Source organism: Lissotriton vulgaris, chromosome 1_1, assembly GCF_964263255.1.
Source record: "Lissotriton vulgaris chromosome 1_1, aLisVul1.2, whole genome shotgun sequence".
NCBI classification, from domain to species: Eukaryota; Metazoa; Chordata; class Amphibia; order Caudata; family Salamandridae; genus Lissotriton; species Lissotriton vulgaris.
The window spans coordinates 1,440,123,359-1,440,141,342 of record NC_141685.1 but is presented as its reverse complement, the minus strand read 5'-3'; the positions used below and the strand labels follow the sequence as shown (position 1 = coordinate 1,440,141,342).

Here is a 17,984-nt window from a genome sequence, read left to right as displayed (position 1 = left end):
ACAAAGCCTGAATGAAAAATCATTTTACAGGATGATTCCATGATCCATGTTCTATGTCTGGAGAGTGGCAAGTTTTATTAGCTAAAAGTGCATGAAGTTAAATACAGTTCCACAATTGCCATTGCAATTTACCACACTCTGCATGAACCTCTTGTTTATCGGAGTAAGGACTTGGTCTACCAGGACCAGATCAGCAGACCAAGGGGTAATAATTGACATTGAGTAAAAGGCTGTTAGAGAAACGGATAGATGTTCATAAACTAACATGTAATTAGCAAGTGATGATGTTTTTTTAAAGCAATCTACATTTCATGCTTATTCGAATAAAATACTGAATCATTAATGAAAACATGTATTTGTCACAGTACGACAACACTTGCTTTGAATTTCTATTTTTATTCATGGCATTCCATATAGGCAATATGTGTGCAATCGATTACTCATAATGAAATAAGAACGGAAATATGGATTCAATATACACATGTAACATATTAAGTACCATGATCAATTCAAATATCATTTTCATTTGATTGTTACTATATTTACAGAGCAATGAACAATAAGCTGATGCTACTAAATATGCTTCTTTTTAAAAGTTTTAATAGAACAGATATTGTTTTAACCCTTTTATAAATATGAAATATATGTACAGGTAATTTCCAAATATCTTTGTTTGTTTCATAATATTTACGTATTTGTGAAAACACCTAACAAATGACCATATTGAAGATGTTTTAAGATATGTACTGCTATAAAGTAAAGATATTCAGTCTGAAAATTGTGAAAACTATGTAATTGTCACTAATGTTAAGCAATCTCTTAAAAAATACAAACTTATCCACGTTTGCATGGAGCTTACACTGATGTTGTCATTTTACCATGCAGCATTATTATTTCTGCTGTGAATAAGGGTATGCCAATTATATAGCTTAAAAAAGTACACATGAACACATGCAGTATTTTCTGTCATTGACATGGCCTTCCAGAAATCTTACCCTATCACAAAGTGTGCAACCTCAGTTAACTAGGGATCGCGGTTCCGAAGATGGCTACATATGAAAAACGTGCATGTAATCATTATTAATGCAATTAATTTACACAGTCCGTGGTAGTTAAACAATCCTGTCCCTCCATTGACCAAACAGAACATAACCAGACACGGATCATGTAGGCCAAAGACATTGAGGATTCTGTTTGGCTAAAGCTTATGAAGGAATTAATTACATATTGTTGCTTTAACTGGGAGCCATGCAGCTGTTGGCATTTAGAAAAACTGTCTCTGAAACCAAATAATGAAACAAATATTTGAAGAAAACATTTGACATACCTAGTATAAGCAATAGCAATTGCGATTCAGATGTTTGCATTGGTATCATGTTAATTGTTTATAAAATATTCACATTTAAAGAGTTCTGCACTTAAAAAGAAAGACAGTTTTTGTTTTAAATATACACTTACTTGCTTTCATTTATCTACTATTAACTGTCTAGTTTGCATGATATTGTAGGATGTATTTTGTTGTACATCAATCAATATGCAATTATTAATACATTAGGAAATTAATGTTAATAATCATGACTTGATAATCTTAAAATATTATTAAAACAGCAGGACAATATGATCCCTAAATATGAGAAATGCAACAAGAGTCCAGATTGCAGTCATTAATAAATATAGATAGCATTGAATTTAAAGATGAAATTAATGTTCAAATAATATAAGAGTATTTTAAAGTGTTTCAGAATTAATGTTAACTAGGCTCCACAAAGACATGCAAATAAAATATGGCCTCTGGCCAATGTTTATTTCTGCAATGTATGATGTTGTAAATACAATTGTACATTTGATATAATCCAAATTAGTCTCATTTTTTATTTCTAAAAGGAAAATCTAATCTGAATATTTAGAGTGCCAGGTTTACAACTACTCTACATATCTGCCTCCAACTACTTAAAACATCACCTTCAAATGAAAACAACAGAATATATACCAGCCTCCAAAATATTTATAAATTCTGAAGATAAGAGATTGGTATTTAATTTCACCTCCAATCTTTGCTACACAACAATTATAGTACTGAGCAGCTAAAATAGCTCACACAGCAAATATAAAAAATATTGTCAGGCCTTGACTAAGTAATGAAGCAGTCCATAGCTAAATATAATGAGGGACATCAAAATATGTAATATATTTCCTGAGTAACAAACCTGTATATAAACTTTAAGAAAAGACCCTTAATCAATTATCAGATCTAAATAAAATTCAGAAGCAAGATGTTGTTACTGGATGCATCTATCAATTTTGTAATAAGATCTATTTGCTGATTCATTGTTGTTTTCTGTACTTTCATACCCTATTAACTGGAGTGAATATTGGAAGGTGTTTTGTGATGTATACCTGCTTGAACAATGTGTGTAAATTAGAGTATACCACAACTGAAATTGCATAGAAACAAATCAGAAGCTTTTAATTTGATAAAATAATGAAAAAGCAAGTTCTCTCATAATCTTCATCAAAATAACAGTTTGAAGGATTGTGAATTTAGAGAAATATTGGGTCACTGAGGTTGCTGATTAATAGGATCTTGTATTCTCTTAAATTAATAATTGAATAATATTTCAAATCCAGTTGTATAATAACTGGCATGTTTCCTAATGTTCGTAAGATGTGAGTTTATCCTACAAATGTCAATCCTATTTGATATATTTCTAGCATACATAATATATAAATTATTTTACATAAGCAAAAGTTTTAACTTTGCAACAGATGTTTCTTATAATGATTTGGAGCATCTGCAAATGCAAACTTTAATCTGTAAGCTTCTGCCAGTAATATACTGATGTCCTCATTCCCCCAGTTGTTTGTGGGTAAATTCTGTAAAAACACCAACAGCCCCTGGAATAAAAAAAAAGAATGAGAAAACTACAAATTAAATTGTAAAATATTTAAGTAAAACTAAATTTTTAATTTAGGTAAAATTTATCGGAACATGTTTGTTGTACATAATTTTCCATGCAACAGTATGTTCATTTTTACTAATATTGTGTACAGCATATAGAAGCCAAACACAAATAATGTCCAATATTCATGAATTATAGAATGCATAAACATCACATAGCAGGTTTATTATACATGCTTGAACATAGCACTAACCTTGACATGAAACTTTGCCATAGTTTAACTAATGTTAAAAAGTTGTACACTTAACAACACATTATTTTAAACAATGGTATCTATTGCAATGATGGAACTGCTTAATCAAGGCATCAAAACAATGTATAGTTGAATGTTCATAGTATCACATCTATCGTAACTACTTAAGCTATTGATTATGTTACTACACAGAGCACGTTTTGAACCCTCAATGACATAATGTATACAGACATCCACAAACTAGTTTGCAGGGATATTTTACATCCCACATAATTTGGCATTAAAGAAAGGGTATGTTTCATTTTCTAGCACAGAAAGAGGCTGTTGAGTTGATGTGCTAGTCTTCTTGTGAGAGTTCACTAGCATGAGGGCTTCCCAACTTCAAAAAGGTGTAGCAAATTGAAGGCAACCTTTGGCAGGAATGTCAGCACAGCAACCTGGGGTTAATTTATTCAGTAACTCATACCTCATTCAAGCTCCTTATCTAGCACCTTCTGCAAGACCTCTTCATCTGATCTACAGACCTGCTGAACACAAAAAGGACTGTACAGTCAGGATTCTAGACCACCCCTGACACCATTCACAACACCCATTATCACATTCAAGTGAGACTTAATCCTTCCCAGTGACCAAATCCATTAAAAGATATAATTCCTCAACACTCTCCTCTTGACAATCAAGTATTAGAACCCCACTCACTTCAAATGTAAAACCCTTTAGCCCATTCACAATCATGTGTAAGGTCCTAATTGGTCTGGATTGACTACTTTTCCTTCCACTCCAGCACTTTTCACATCCCACTGATTTATCCTCAGCAGCCGAAATGTGGAAAATAATTGCTCTATGATAGATCTCCCTATGAATGCCTGACAAGAAGAATTCAGCAGTATTTTAAGTTCCCACTTACCTGCATCAGATATCAACAAACCCATTAATGTAAACAATAAAACTATGAAAAATGTTTGGTGCTAAAAAAAAAAAATTGATGACTTCATTCTCCATGTTAAATTCCTCAGCATGCTGATCGGTTTATCTAATCTCAGACAGCAAGCGTGTCATATATAGACTTAAAAGGAAAAGGAGGCTACATTTGGTGATCTGAATCTGCACAGTGTGCTCCACTGACACACAGATCACTCCAAAAACATATTCATCAAGGCTGGCAAGCCATGCATGGAATGCATCATCCCACTAACAGTACATTCAATTTCATATTCAGTGCAACACCAAACAGTAGCTTCTTAATTGAGATGAATTACTAAATTTGAACCCGCACCAACAACATTGAGCAGAAATCCAACCTGCTTCAAATACCCTGAAGCTTACACCAAGCGGACAACCTTCAACTGCTTCTGGCATGCTGAACTAAACAACACCCTTAAGAGACATAAGGATCTTATACAAAGACAACATTATACCATGAGTCATAGTAACATTTCTTTGAGAAGATACCCTCACACCTTTGCTCACTATTGTTCACTCTAGGAACCTTCACAGATGCCCTCAAACCAGACCAGGGCCTACCTTGTTAAAAATACTTATTTTGTACCCAAACAACCTTCCTAACTACTGCCAAACCCCCAACCACTCTTTCTTCAGTAACATTATTAGGACATTTGTTTCGGTTCAATCCAATCATAGATGAAGATGTTCATGTAGAATACTCTTCTATAGAGCTACCAGTGAGACTTCAGATCACTCTGATGAATGTAAACTACTGCTTTACAAGTAGTCAAAAATGCCCAACCATCAACAAAAACAAACAACACCTGCCTCCTGTTTGTTTTGTGCTCTGTGCAGCCTTCCACACAGTTTACTATAAAGTGCTGATCCACACCTTGAAAACTCACATGGGCTTTCCTATATACTGCTGCAATTGTTTACATCTTACCTTTGCAACACTCACCAATGTGCACAGATGGGAACTCAATATCCAAGTTGCTCCCTGTTTCATGCATAGCCTTTATGCTTCCTTTCTCACCACATCCATTTCAATCTCTACAAGGAACTCCTCAGATCTGGATTAAATCAAAACACCAGCAACACCCTACCCTTTCTTTCTTGTCACATCCAGGATCTCAAAATCTGCCTCAGAACAAACCTAAAACTGAACCAAGACTGCCATTTTAGGCCCAGAATCCTTAAAGACTCTGTACAATACAAACAGGCCTTCGATTGTGACGTTTTGAGTGCCGCAGGATGACAATAATAAGCATAATATCTTGATTAAAGGTACCAGCCAGCTCCAATTTAGTAGGGAAGACTCAATACTTCCATCTCAGATACATACTAGCAAGCTGTTTGGTCTGTGTACAGCAGGACTGTGATCACTCCACAGCAAACGTATAGGCCTACAGTGGACATCAACAGTATCAACTACCATAAAACATTCAGTATGTGGATGTCAAAAGCAAGAGGGCAATGAGAGAAGCAACAAAAAACTCCTCTTAGAGTCTATTTATTTTTAGGAAGGAACAGTTACAGCAAAAACAACAAAGATGTAGATATCATAGTAAGACTGCTGTTATTGGCATACTGTTTTGATCCAAAGTTCTATGTCAGTGAATCTCCCTTTAGTTATTTGTTGTTATATAGAGTAGCGTATTTCATAGTCGTACTGTGAAGGGATGTTACAAGCTCTGTTTTTAAGGTGATTGTGATCACTGAAGGTGAAAGCACAGTTATCTGTAATGTGGATGGATTTTAAAACTACTGCCCAAAAAGAAAAAATAATAGGTAATAACGTTAGATAATGATAAGCAAAAGCTGGAACAATGCAGTTTATGAGAGAGTGACAGAAGTAAAAAAGAGGGAAGAAAATATAGAAACCTTATGAATGAATTATAGGCATCAGAAGAAGAACTCTCTCATAGAATGAGTTGAATTAACAGAGAAAAACTGAAATTGACAATGATATAAAACGTATGGAGCAAAGAAGGCACATGGTGGTGAAGGCATAGAAAAAGAGGACACAAAGAGAAAGCAGGCAGGAAAGTAGATGAAGTAAAAAAAACATTAGGTGAAGCAGAGAATGTGTTCAGAAACTGAATAAATGAGACGTAATAAATAGCTATCTACACAATATGCAAGTATTAACTTCAAGGTTAAAAGGAAACAGTTATGGATGTCCATGTATGTAAAAATATAAAGCGGCAATGAATAAAGAGGAAAACAAGTGTAAGGAAAAGGAGCAAGGAAATTGTTCAATGGTATTTGTCAAATATGTTAACGGTGAACAAAGGGAATGGGCTGGACGAGTTAGATTTTGAGACCACATGAAACAACTGACCGAGATACAAGAGAAGAATGGAGAGAATGAGAACAATGATCCAAAAGCATAGTACAATTACCTGTAAACAGAGTAAAAAATTAAAATATCAATATTAGAAAAGCATGATCAACCCAGCATCTTTTCTGATTTCTAGCTTAAATTGCTCCATGATGCTTGACAGTTGGCACAGATGTTAGCAATCAAAGAAAACTGTTGATGCATCCATGGGACGTAATTATTCTAATTCAGCCTGCAAGTTTAACGAACAGGTTGCGGGTGGCTCAAGACATCCAGAGATTGCCTTGCAAAAAAAGTGTGAAATGGTGCAAGTCAATTTGTGTCATAGGCTATTAAAAAAGCTAAAAGTGACCAAGGAACTTCAGAGGGGAATATTAACTGAGTCTGGTTGATTCTGGCTGCCACTAACCATGACTTACGCCACTGTCGGTCCTAGGGCATGGGCATGGGCCATTAACCAGGGCACTCCTGCCATCTCTGTCCTAGGCTTTTCTTTCAATGAGGCTCCAGGTGTAAACAATTTCCATGCAATCAACCTCGAGGTCTCAACACCAGGTGTTTCTTGGCCTTCTTCTTTTCCTTTTCTCTTAAGTGTTCCAGGTAAGGGCTTGTCTGGTGGTGTTTAATGCAGATTTGAGGAGTGTGTGACTGATCCAGTCCAGCATCTTTTCCTGATTTCATCATGAGCAGGGAGTTGGAATGTCTGCTGCCATAGGCCATTGCTGCTGATGGTGTTTTCCTAAAGGATATGGAGGACTTTCCTTATACAGATGTTGAAGGTTTACACTTTGTTGATGGTGTTACCTGTTGTCCTCCTTGACATTGGCTTCTGTGCCGTCCTGCTTGTCTATTACACTGCCCAGGTAGGTGAAGGCCTCAACCTCTTCAAGTGGATAGCCTGCAAGAGTGACTGCAGTTGTGCTGGTCATGTTAGCCTTTAGGATCTTTTTGTTTTCCCCCCCATGGATGTTGAGGCCAAGTTGTGCTGATTTGGCTGGCACTTTGTCGGTCTTCTCTTGAATCTGATGATAGGTATGGGTGGGAGAGTAGGGCCAGGTGATCTGCAAAGGCGAGTTCGTCAAGCTATGTCCAAGATGTCCACGGGATCCCATTTCTTATGCTTGCTGTCGATGTCTTCACAATCCAGTCTATGGTCAGCAGGAAGAGCAAAAGTGAGAGCAAACAACCTAGGCAGACTCCGGTACTCACTTTGAAGGCTTCCGTGAGTTGTCCTCCATGGACTATTTTGCTAGTCATTCCCTCGTAAGAATTCCTGATGATTCTTACAAGTTTATATGGCACACAGTAGTGGCGGAGGAGTTTCAAAAGGATATCCCTGTCCATGCTTTTAAATGCCTTCTCATAGTTGATGAAGTTGACATAAAGGGGTGAGTTCCATTCCATTAACTGCTCAATGATGATGACCAGTATTGCAATCTGGTCTGTGTAGGATCTACCTTTACAGATGCCAGCTTGATGGTCTCACAACTGAGCACTGATTTGTTCCTTCATTCTGTTCATGATGACTATGGAACACTTTGCTTGAGGTTGATAGAAGAATTATCCCTCCGTAGTTTTTGCAGTTACTTAAGTCACCTTTTTTGCGGCTCTTTATCAGAAATCCCACCTTCTAGTATGATGGCAACTTTTCCTCATCCCAGATCCTTCCAAACATGGGGTAGAGAATGTTGACTGATATTTCGACGTCTGCCTTCAGTGCATCTGCAGGAATGTTGTCAGGTCCTGCTGCCTTCCCATTTCTCAGATGTTTGATGGCTTGCCGTTTGTCTTCCTTGGTTGTTCTGCTGCAGTCGATTAGCAAGTCCTTGTCAGCTGGCAGTATGACTGGTGGATACCTGGGCACATGCTGGATCTGGAGGTCTTCAAAGTGCTTCCTCTATCTTCATTGTTGGCCTTTGATACTCATGATTCTCGTCCCAGTTTTATCTTGAACAGGTCTTTCTGGCTTGCTATATCTGCCAGGGAGCTTCCTTGTTATGTTGTAGAGTTCTTTCATGTTTCTATGGCTTGATGCTTCCTAGGCTTCTGTAGCAAGTCCATCAATAAAACTTTGCTTGTCTGCTCCTAAGCTTCTCTTTGCTTCCTTGTACGATTTGGTGTATTTACCTTGAGCTTTCGCTTTCTCTGCTCTTGTTCAAATGGTGTTAACCAAATCTCTCTTTTCCTTTCTCACTATGATTTTGTAGAGTCTCAGTGGGGATCTTTTCTTCATGCAGGTGTTTCTTGGGACCAAGTACTGCCAGTCAAATTGATGTCACAGTTTTTAAAAATCTTTGCCCACTGGTTTCCTACTTGATCACTGTAATTTTCTAGTTCTTGCAGGACTTGAAACTTGTTACTGACTGTGACTGAGTATGCACTATATTTCAGTGCATCTTTGAGGAGGGTGGTGATATATCATTGGTGTTAGTTTGTCGGTTCCATGCATACCTTCGTCAGCTTTAGCTTAGCCATGACAAGGTGATAGTCTGATACTGCGTCCAATTGCCTCGTCACTCTCACATCCTGTAGTAACCTTCAAAACTTCTTAGCAATGCAGACATGGTCAACCTGATTCGCTGTTGAATGGTCTGGTGACACCCACATTGCCTTGTGCATTCTTTTCGGTGGGAATGCACTAATGCTTTTCACCAGACTGTGCAGGGCACATAGATTTGCAAGCCTTTCACCATTCTATTTTATGTTGCAAAGGTCATATTTGCCCATGACTTCTTCATACTCAGTTTTGTCTCTTCCAGTCTTGGCATTGAGGTCCCCCATCAGTATGGTGATGTCTCTGCCAAGGCATTTCTTCACGATGGACTGGGGTCTGGTATGAAATTGTTTCTTTTCCTCTTCTTTGCTCTCACTTGTGGAAGCAAAGCACTGGATAATATTCATGTTGACCCTTATATTTTTAGTGCGGAAAGGTCGCTGTGATGATTTGGGGATCATGGGCTTCCCATCCAATCAGAACTCTTTTGGGTGCTGATGTTAGCATCAGGGCGACTCCACAAGTATGTGTGGCTTTCTGTTCATTGTGTCCAGACTACAGCAGTATTCCTCCTGGAGCAGGTCTTTTCTGTCCAAATTTTTTACATCTTGTCTCACTGATGGAAGACAGTGCAAGGTTTCATTTTTTCATATCTGCTGCTGCTTGGGCTCTCTTTCCTGTCTTGTACACATCCTTATGTTCAATGTCCCGATGGTGATGGTCTTGGTTGAAAGCAGATGTATTGGCTTTGTGCCTTCCAGGGAAATATGGCAGTCCCCACCAGGTGTTGTAGTTCTTCATGAAGGAGACGCCTCTCTCCCCAAGGCTGGGATGCCTTTTGGTCAATATTTCTGTAGCTATGATTTTTTTGTACATGATGGGTAGCTAGCCCCACACATAACCCTCCTCCTTTCACTGCGGGGCTTGAGACCGAACATGGCAGAGTTCCCTAACCCTGACCTTCCCCATTATCACCAACTATCAAATGCAAACAAGTAATCTGATATGTCAGGTTGCAACATATGTTGTAAGATACCTAGAGCACAGTAATGCACTTCACCTGCCGTTTAAGCATAGCCTAAGCACTTATTCTTTAGAACACACTTTGAACTGACAGTTCTAAAGTAAGTTCTTAGAGGTGGGCAAGTCAGCACTTTAATGGGGAGAGCCAAGCAAGGTATATAGCCTAGTTTTAAGAGCTCTAGCCTGAGTCGAGCCATTAAAATATTCGGCAAGTAAATCGCACATATATTTTATAAAAACTAAGTTAAAGCCTCTTTAAAATAAAAAATATTCAACATTATTGTAATTATTTCAGTTGTGTACATTAGATTATAATGCGGCATTCAACATGTTTTAAAAAAAATAGTTTAGAAATATTTAAAATAAATCCCACTCATGCCGAGACAACAATGCAATTAGTGATTAAATGTTTAGAATAATTTGGTTGTTTATAGTAGTAGATGCCACACTTCACTTTTTTCTAAGCAGTGTGTATAACAAGAGGTACTACTATCCTAATATATTAGTACATAATTTTCCAGCACTTGGAGGAGGGAACACTGAGCTGTTCTTGCCAGAGTAAAACTTTAGCCTTTACGATTAACACTTAATTTAGCATTAAACATTTAACTCTATGAGCCATCCTGCTAGATCGTCCAGTGTGGAAGCTTCTGATTCCATTTGTTGAACAGTTATGCAGCACATAATAAATGTGTATGAGAAACGGTTCACTTTCCCAGTGTCTCTTTTCTTGTTGAAGTGATACAGTTCACTTTCATGTTGCCGGTATGAATCAAAATCCAACTGGTTCACTTAATGGTGATTAACATTTCTAATATTCTGTTTGGTTTGCACCTAATTAGAATGACCAATTTTTTATAAAGTCTCATTTTGCTGTTGAGCTTTACCAATAACAGTGTATTTATTTTATTTTATTTAGTAGTTACTGATAGAATGCAGCTAAACAGCATCTAGATGACAACACAGTACAGTAGACCTAGGTTCTAGGAATCAACACTATGCTTTCTCTCTCTCTGCCACTATTTCACTATCTTTCTTCTTCACTCTTTTGTTCCTTTCACTCACTTGCTGTGACTCAAAACTTGATAATGAAAATGCGTTTAGGCTCCACGAGGGATAGAGATGCAATCCGAAGGAAAGATCACATAAAAACACCCCAAAATTCAAAATTGAACAGCATCCATTGTACATTTTTATAAGCAACAAACATTATTGGCTACTGATAATTGTTATCAGTTTATTTTTTAGATCGAGCCTGGGCAGCGGATGCGCTGAAAGGCATGCTGTATTGAGTTAGAGACTTGAAGCACTGCCCACTCTCAGCCTACATTTTTCATTGGCTTGTGTCATAGTCCACTGTAAACTGTGGCTGTTCATTGGTCAAAAGGCTTAGTAGTCCCTCCTTAGTACTGCCTTGTCTCATTTTGGTAACCTCCCATGGTGACCCATTTTTTTACATGTGTTGTTGCTTGGTAGGCTTTAATTACAGCCTCCGAGTACTATTTTCTCAAATAGACTTGTCATACCCACCGTTCCAGGCAGGACACGCTCTCTCCTAACACTTTATTTTATAGCAAGAATTCGCAATGCAATAGGTCTTGCATTTGCAAGACTTTAAGCTATTTGTATTGTAAATGGTAATGCCTTTTTTATCCGTTTTAAAAATAAAAAAACATAAATAAAAGGCATTGTCATTTACAATGCCAATAGTTCAAACTCTCATAAATGCGAGACCTATTGCATTGTAAATGCTTGTTTTATAAAACTATCGATTTAATTTAATCCTAAAAGGTCATCTGCTTGAAAGTAGTTAGTATTAATATAAAAAGTTGGTGATGGGGCGATATTTTAACAACTCCAAGGAAGTAGGTGGTTGTTATTCCATTAAACCTCATTAATTTGATCTTGTAATTGGTGTTACCAAATGGTTTCTTGTTCTGTGCCCGTAGAGACTCACGGTACATTTTAAAGTGTCTGTCAAAGCAGATAACACGAGTCTGGGCTTTTGCTTCACTTACTTACTGTACTAACATCTCTTACAGGGGTCATTTCAACAACAATTTTCTTGCCTTCAGGGCTGCATCAAAACTTCACTTGTTGTAATCCAATTTCTAGCAGCTGAAAAAGGCGTTCTTTTCTTTTTTATTTTTTAATCCACTTCACTCCATATTACAATGACCTCTATATTTGTAGGGTGAGATGCAGCGCGCCGCCATGATGGCGGCTTACTGACTATGCCATACACTCCATTTCAGAATCTAATTCAGTAACCCGGGTTCAGCAGATGCAGGGAGAATGGAACTGTCCACGAGGGCGCACAATGAAATGTTAAAGAGATGGAAATTCTGCCTGGCTGACCTCCGGAGACAAGGCAGAGACAGCAAAAGAAAACCTGCTAAATGCATTTAGCTTCTTTTCGTCACCTCAATCACAGTCTCAACAATGGATTTGAAAAAACACACAGATCATAAGTATCTGCTGTTACAATGTGGCACACTGCTGCTGAAATGCATTTTAGGACAGTGTGTACTTGGACTAAATCAGAGCTTTTAAACAATAGATTAGTCCAGTTGTTATAGTTGTCTTATTATTGTTGTTATTGTGGCTATTAATTGTATGATTATTATCAAAAACAACACTATCTTAGTGGTACTGGTGATATTGTTAATAATTATAGGGAATGATACAATACAAACGTTAATGGCAAATTACTATTTTTCCCATCCACATGCATAATGTCTAATACTTAATTATAATAGATGCAGAGATCACATACATCGTATAATATCAAAGATGTCATGACTTTTCCCTAGCTCCATGAAAAGTATAACTGCTGAAAAACAACGATGAAAGTTTAGTGTACCCAGATAAAACTGTGCTGCAAAGCATGCACACACCAAGAAAACATTGCCATCCTTGACAAGCCATGTCCTTTTCCACTAACATGACTCCTGCCCTTTACTTAGTCCATTGCTCAAAGAATTAAGCCTCCAGGAAAGGTGGGCACACACTGTGCAATGTAGTACCTAGGGGCCGATTATGATGGCGGATGGACCAGAGTCCGTCCGTCACCATAGAGTAGGAGGGAACCTCCGCATTGCCTGCGGAGTTCCATCCTGTGCAATTAGGAGGTGACCGCCACCCTGGCGGTCACATCCTCAATCTTTAGCATTGCGGCGGGTGCAGCTTCAAGCTGCACCCGCCGCAATGTTAAAAATGCTTGCACGGCATTTGCGTGCACAAAGCAGCAGGCACCGCGTGGTGCCTGCCGCTTTGTCCACACAAATGCAGGGGGGTACCATAGGTACCCCCGATGTGCACCCGCCACCCCCCTTCACCCAGGGGGCCCGCAACGGGCCCCCAAAGTGAAGCTCCGTATGCTTTTCCACGGCGGAAGGACATCTGGTGAGTGGGGAATGGACTGGGCGCTAATGCTCCATCCTTTCCTTGCTGCTTCTCAGAATCTGGGACAGAAATGGGTGGTAACATCAAAAGCTATGAAGGCAATACCCTGCCACTTGACATCCACGTCTTGAATGGAACATCATGCGGCAGGGAATCAAAGACAAAAAACCTCAGTTTCATCTCAGGCAAAGTCTGGAAACATTCTCGCCTGTTAGTTCCAAGGCGACACAAACAACAAGAGCATGGCTACCCCCTGGGGTGATTAGCTGTGCTCTACAAGTGATGGATTGATTGATTACATACCGAACTGCATTTACAATCACAGGTAGCACAGCTGTACTGAGCGTGCCCCATGGTGCACTTCACAGCACCAGACGTGGTACCTTCCGAACAAGGTGAACAGAACCCTCACCAATACACAGGGTCGGAACAAGAAAGCTGGTTCAAATGCTGTCTCCTCTTATTCCAGCAGCAGTCGCAGTGCCCTGCTTCAAAGGATAGGATCAACTAGCACCATGCTGTATCAGCAACTGCAGCATTCATTACATTCCAACTGTTATTCTTACTCGATAACAATGGTGTTGAGGTCCTGCTAGCACTTACAGACTCATTTGAAAGAAACTACAGCTAAACAAATTACTTCAATCTGGACTACATTTACCTTTAGACTTGTTATAACCCAATACTTATCTCAACCTTGAAAAAGCCACAGGCTTGTGCATAGACTATGGGATGAGACACATGTTGGCTGCAAAACTAAAGGGGTGTACGTTTTCAACCCAAATAAAATATGAGAAAAAAAAACTGCTGTAACAAAACATTGTATGTCCTTATCCTGAGATAAAAATAAAAAAACAGAGTATTGATAAGTAATATTTGTACTCTATGCAAGTCAAGTGAATCTTAAATTGCACTAATTGTTACGTAAAGTCTCAAGAATATATGGTTGCATCCTATGTATGCGTGCTTTGAATGTACTGGTCATGAGGACCCTACACAGAACAGATACGTACATACATCAACTATAGACCTCAGTCCCACGCAGACTTATTAGTAAGTGGAAGACCATGAGTTCGGAGGCCCTCCAAACCTGTATTCTATTGTGTATGTGCTTTAAACCTCCATGATAGTGGTGAGAAATCGTACAGTACATTCACTCAAATTGATTATTTCATTCTTTTAATAAGCAGAAAGGACACATGGCGTTAGGGTTCCGATGAGTGCCAGCAAGATACATTCTGGTCATTTTGGTCGTTCCTAAAGTCAAGAATCAGATGCAGCCACATCAAAGAATGCAAAAATCAAAAGGTAACAGGACCTATTTGATGATTAATAACTAATACTTGTTACCAAGGGCCTGTAAATTAAATGCTACTAGAACAAATGATGGACGGAATGCTGAACAATGTCAAACCCTCACCGCCAGTCAGAGATCTGGGCCTAAATGAATCGATTTTTTTTTGCTCACCAAATTATTCCAGTTTGGACAAAGTCATATGCAAATCAATCTTGACCATGCTCCGCATGGAAGCAGTCCAGCCGGACTGAGTTCAAATTCCTCCCTAGACCATAAACAAGTATCCTAGGACTGGTTTTGGGGTATCATTCCTTATCAGCCAGGATAGCTTGAATTCAGTGGCATGGCCAGCACCAGACTCACATCTGGGCATTCCCATCCCACTTGGAATGACAATTACAAAGAGTACAAATGATGGATGGAATGCTGAACAATTACAAACACTCACCCCCAGTCAGAGATCTAGGCCTACATCCATAGTTTTTTGGACACCTCACCATTCCAGTTTGGACCCAAACATGAATATGCCAGGCCAGGTCCTCCCTCCCCCAGAAACAAGAATCCTAGGACCGGTTTTGGGTTACCACCACCCATCAGCCAGGATAGCTTGAATCCAGCGTCATGGCAATGATGGGACCCACAACTGGGCACACCAGTTCCACTTAGGGTGACAAATGCAAAAAGAAAAAATGATGGACAGAATGCTAAACAATGCAAAACACTCACTCCCAGTCGGAGATCTGGGCCTAAATCCATCATTTTTTTGCTCTCCATGCCATTCCAGTTTGGACCCAGCCATAAGCAAATCGGTCATGACCCGGATCCCCATGGGAACAGTCCAGCCCGAACTGCCTGTGGCACTGATTGTGCCACCTACTTAGGTAACCCTTTAAAAATGTCCCAGACCTGCTATTGCAGAGGCTGTGTGTCCACCTTACAGTGCCATTTGGACCTAGCAAAATAAACCTTTTGCAAGGCCCAAACCTTCCCGTTTTGCACATGTAGGTACCCCATAAGGTAGGCCCCGGACAACCCAGTGGGCAGGCGCAATGTAATTAAAAAGCAGCATCTGTATTTTTAAAGTTTTACAATTCCTGGTAGTGAAAACTCTCAAATTTGTTTTGTACTACTGCAAGACCAATATCCCCTGTAGGATAAAATTGGGATTACCTTATCACATATTATAAAAGTAATTTTCAAATTGAAAACTATAACTGATTCAGGTTTGGTGTCTCTGGAATCACAATTTTAAATTGTAATTCTGAAAATGCAACTTTAAGAAAGTTGACTTTTTTTGCTCTATCCATTTGGTGCCTGTAACCCGCCTCTGATCAAATGACTGGGGACAGTTGCCATTTGTTCTTTGTGCATTCCGTTTTGACAGTCACACACATTGGGAGCTAAGGTGTGTCTCAATAGGCAATCTATGGCCGGGTGGAGCTGGGCAGAGCCTCACAAATGAATAGGCTGTGTCCTGTCCACACAGAAACAGCTGCATAATGCCCTGGAGTGAGCCTGGAGTCAGGGGAGGAAGGGAGGACCTCCGTACACTTCGAAAGCATGTATTTGAAGTCCCTCCCATTTCAATAGCACCACTGAGTGTAAGTGCTAGACCTCAGACACCACTACTTCAGTACACTTCTGGACCTGTGGATACTCTACCAGGAAGGACTGCCGTGCTGCTGAACGGATGCTACTCTGCAGGACTGCCCTCTTCTGGATTCCTGCTTTGTTGTGTTGATATGCTGCCCTCTTGCCTGGATGAGGACTGGACCTGCATCACTTCATCTCAGAACCCAGAGTGACTCCATGGGCGAGCTGTCTGGCCTCCTGATCTGAAGCTTCAGAAACATAACACAACAGGCTTCCAACCCCTGTACCTGGATTTTTTTTTTTTCTCTTTTTTTTGTTGTTTTTTTTTTTTCCCTTTTTCTCTTTCCTTTTGTCCTCATTTGCCACCTAATCGATCCAGGGGCCTTCCTCCGCGGGACCCAGTAGCCTTTTTAAGGTACCGTCAATTTTCCCTGGAAGGCGGTCTGGTGTCAAAGCTGAGAAATATAGCCCCACACGATCTAGCTCCAATATCCACCCAAAATGGTCTGAACGTCCAATTTAGCCATGGCATGGGGCGCCTCCCATTGGACATGGAGACAGAGGCTTAATCATCGGACCCGGGGAGAAAAAAAAAAAAAAAAAAAACCCCGGGGTCCTAAATGTTCCGACTCCACTCAATTAAGAAATTCCAAAATCTCACAGTACGGGGGCTACATGTTCTGGCCAAATCTGCTTTTGATGTGATGTAAAGTGAAGACAACCACTCTGCATGAGTTGGTGGGTTGATGTTAACCCAATTTTTGCATATTTGTCTTCTAGCTAATAATATGGCATAGTATAGGAACTCTCTTTCTAATCCTTTGATATTGTCAAGGTGCTTTCCAGTGGAACCGACCCATCTCCTCTGCTGAGCAAAACATCTCTGTGCAGAACCGATGATTCTCCTCGGCTGAGTGATGCATCCCTGAGCAGAACTGACACATCACCATGGCTGTGTGGAATGGACGTATTACACAGACTTACATCACCGCTTCCTGCAACATCTTAAGACCAACACAATGCCTTTGGAACCGGCATGCATTTTCCGGTGCAAACTCCTCATACCTCCTGCCAATGGCAGCTTTGACGCTGACAACTAAACTCAGCATTGCAGCTTTACCGCTCATCAGAACCGATGTATCACCTCTGCTGGGCCTCGCATCCTCAACAAGTTACAGGGCGATCCGGAAGCAGAGAGGTGCAGCACGGTCCCTCAGCGGGCACATAGGGGTGCCAGAGCCTAAGACCAGGGGCCTCAGGGGAGGTTCCTGGAACCTGTGTCGGCGCCCCAGTAGTCCTTTGGGCGGTTGTGGGCCTGTGCAACCGGGGGCTTGCCTAGCTACGCTCCGCCCCGCAAGGGGCGCGAGTATAATCATTACCATAAGGGGCAGCACATAGGTGGTTCGCCACGGTGGCGAGAATGCGGCCTGCCCTTGGATCGCCCGGAAGCTAACCCACTATGATTACATAATGTTGTATGTGATAAACCTGCAGCAGCTTTTCCCAAACTATAACACTGGTGTCTAGTATGTTATTTGCGGGATGCATGCTTGTGTTGTGGGGTGGAGGGGCCTGTTGCCATGATGTTACTATACGGCTGCCCGAGGCCACCCGGTCGCCACTCAGGAGGGCAGCCCTCTAGTAACAGAGGGCTCCTCCCCCCGCCCCCCACCCCATTCTTGCTCACCCACTCCTCCCTCGGTCAGGAGGTGTCCCGAAGGGAGCATGGG

General features: G+C 40.2%; 1 protein-coding gene across 1 annotated transcript in view; it reads right to left on the bottom strand.

The window, feature by feature from the left end:
• Positions 1-376: 376 nt before the first annotated feature.
• Positions 377-17,984, bottom strand: part of TBC1D22A (TBC1 domain family member 22A) — a 2,197,648-nt gene continuing 2,180,040 nt past the window's right edge. Inside the window, exon 13 of the mRNA XM_086967294.1 lies at positions 377-2,895. Coding sequence (XP_086823420.1) covers positions 2,752-2,895 — 144 coding nt within the window. The 3' untranslated portion in view covers positions 377-2,751. The remainder of the gene's footprint in view (positions 2,896-17,984) is intronic.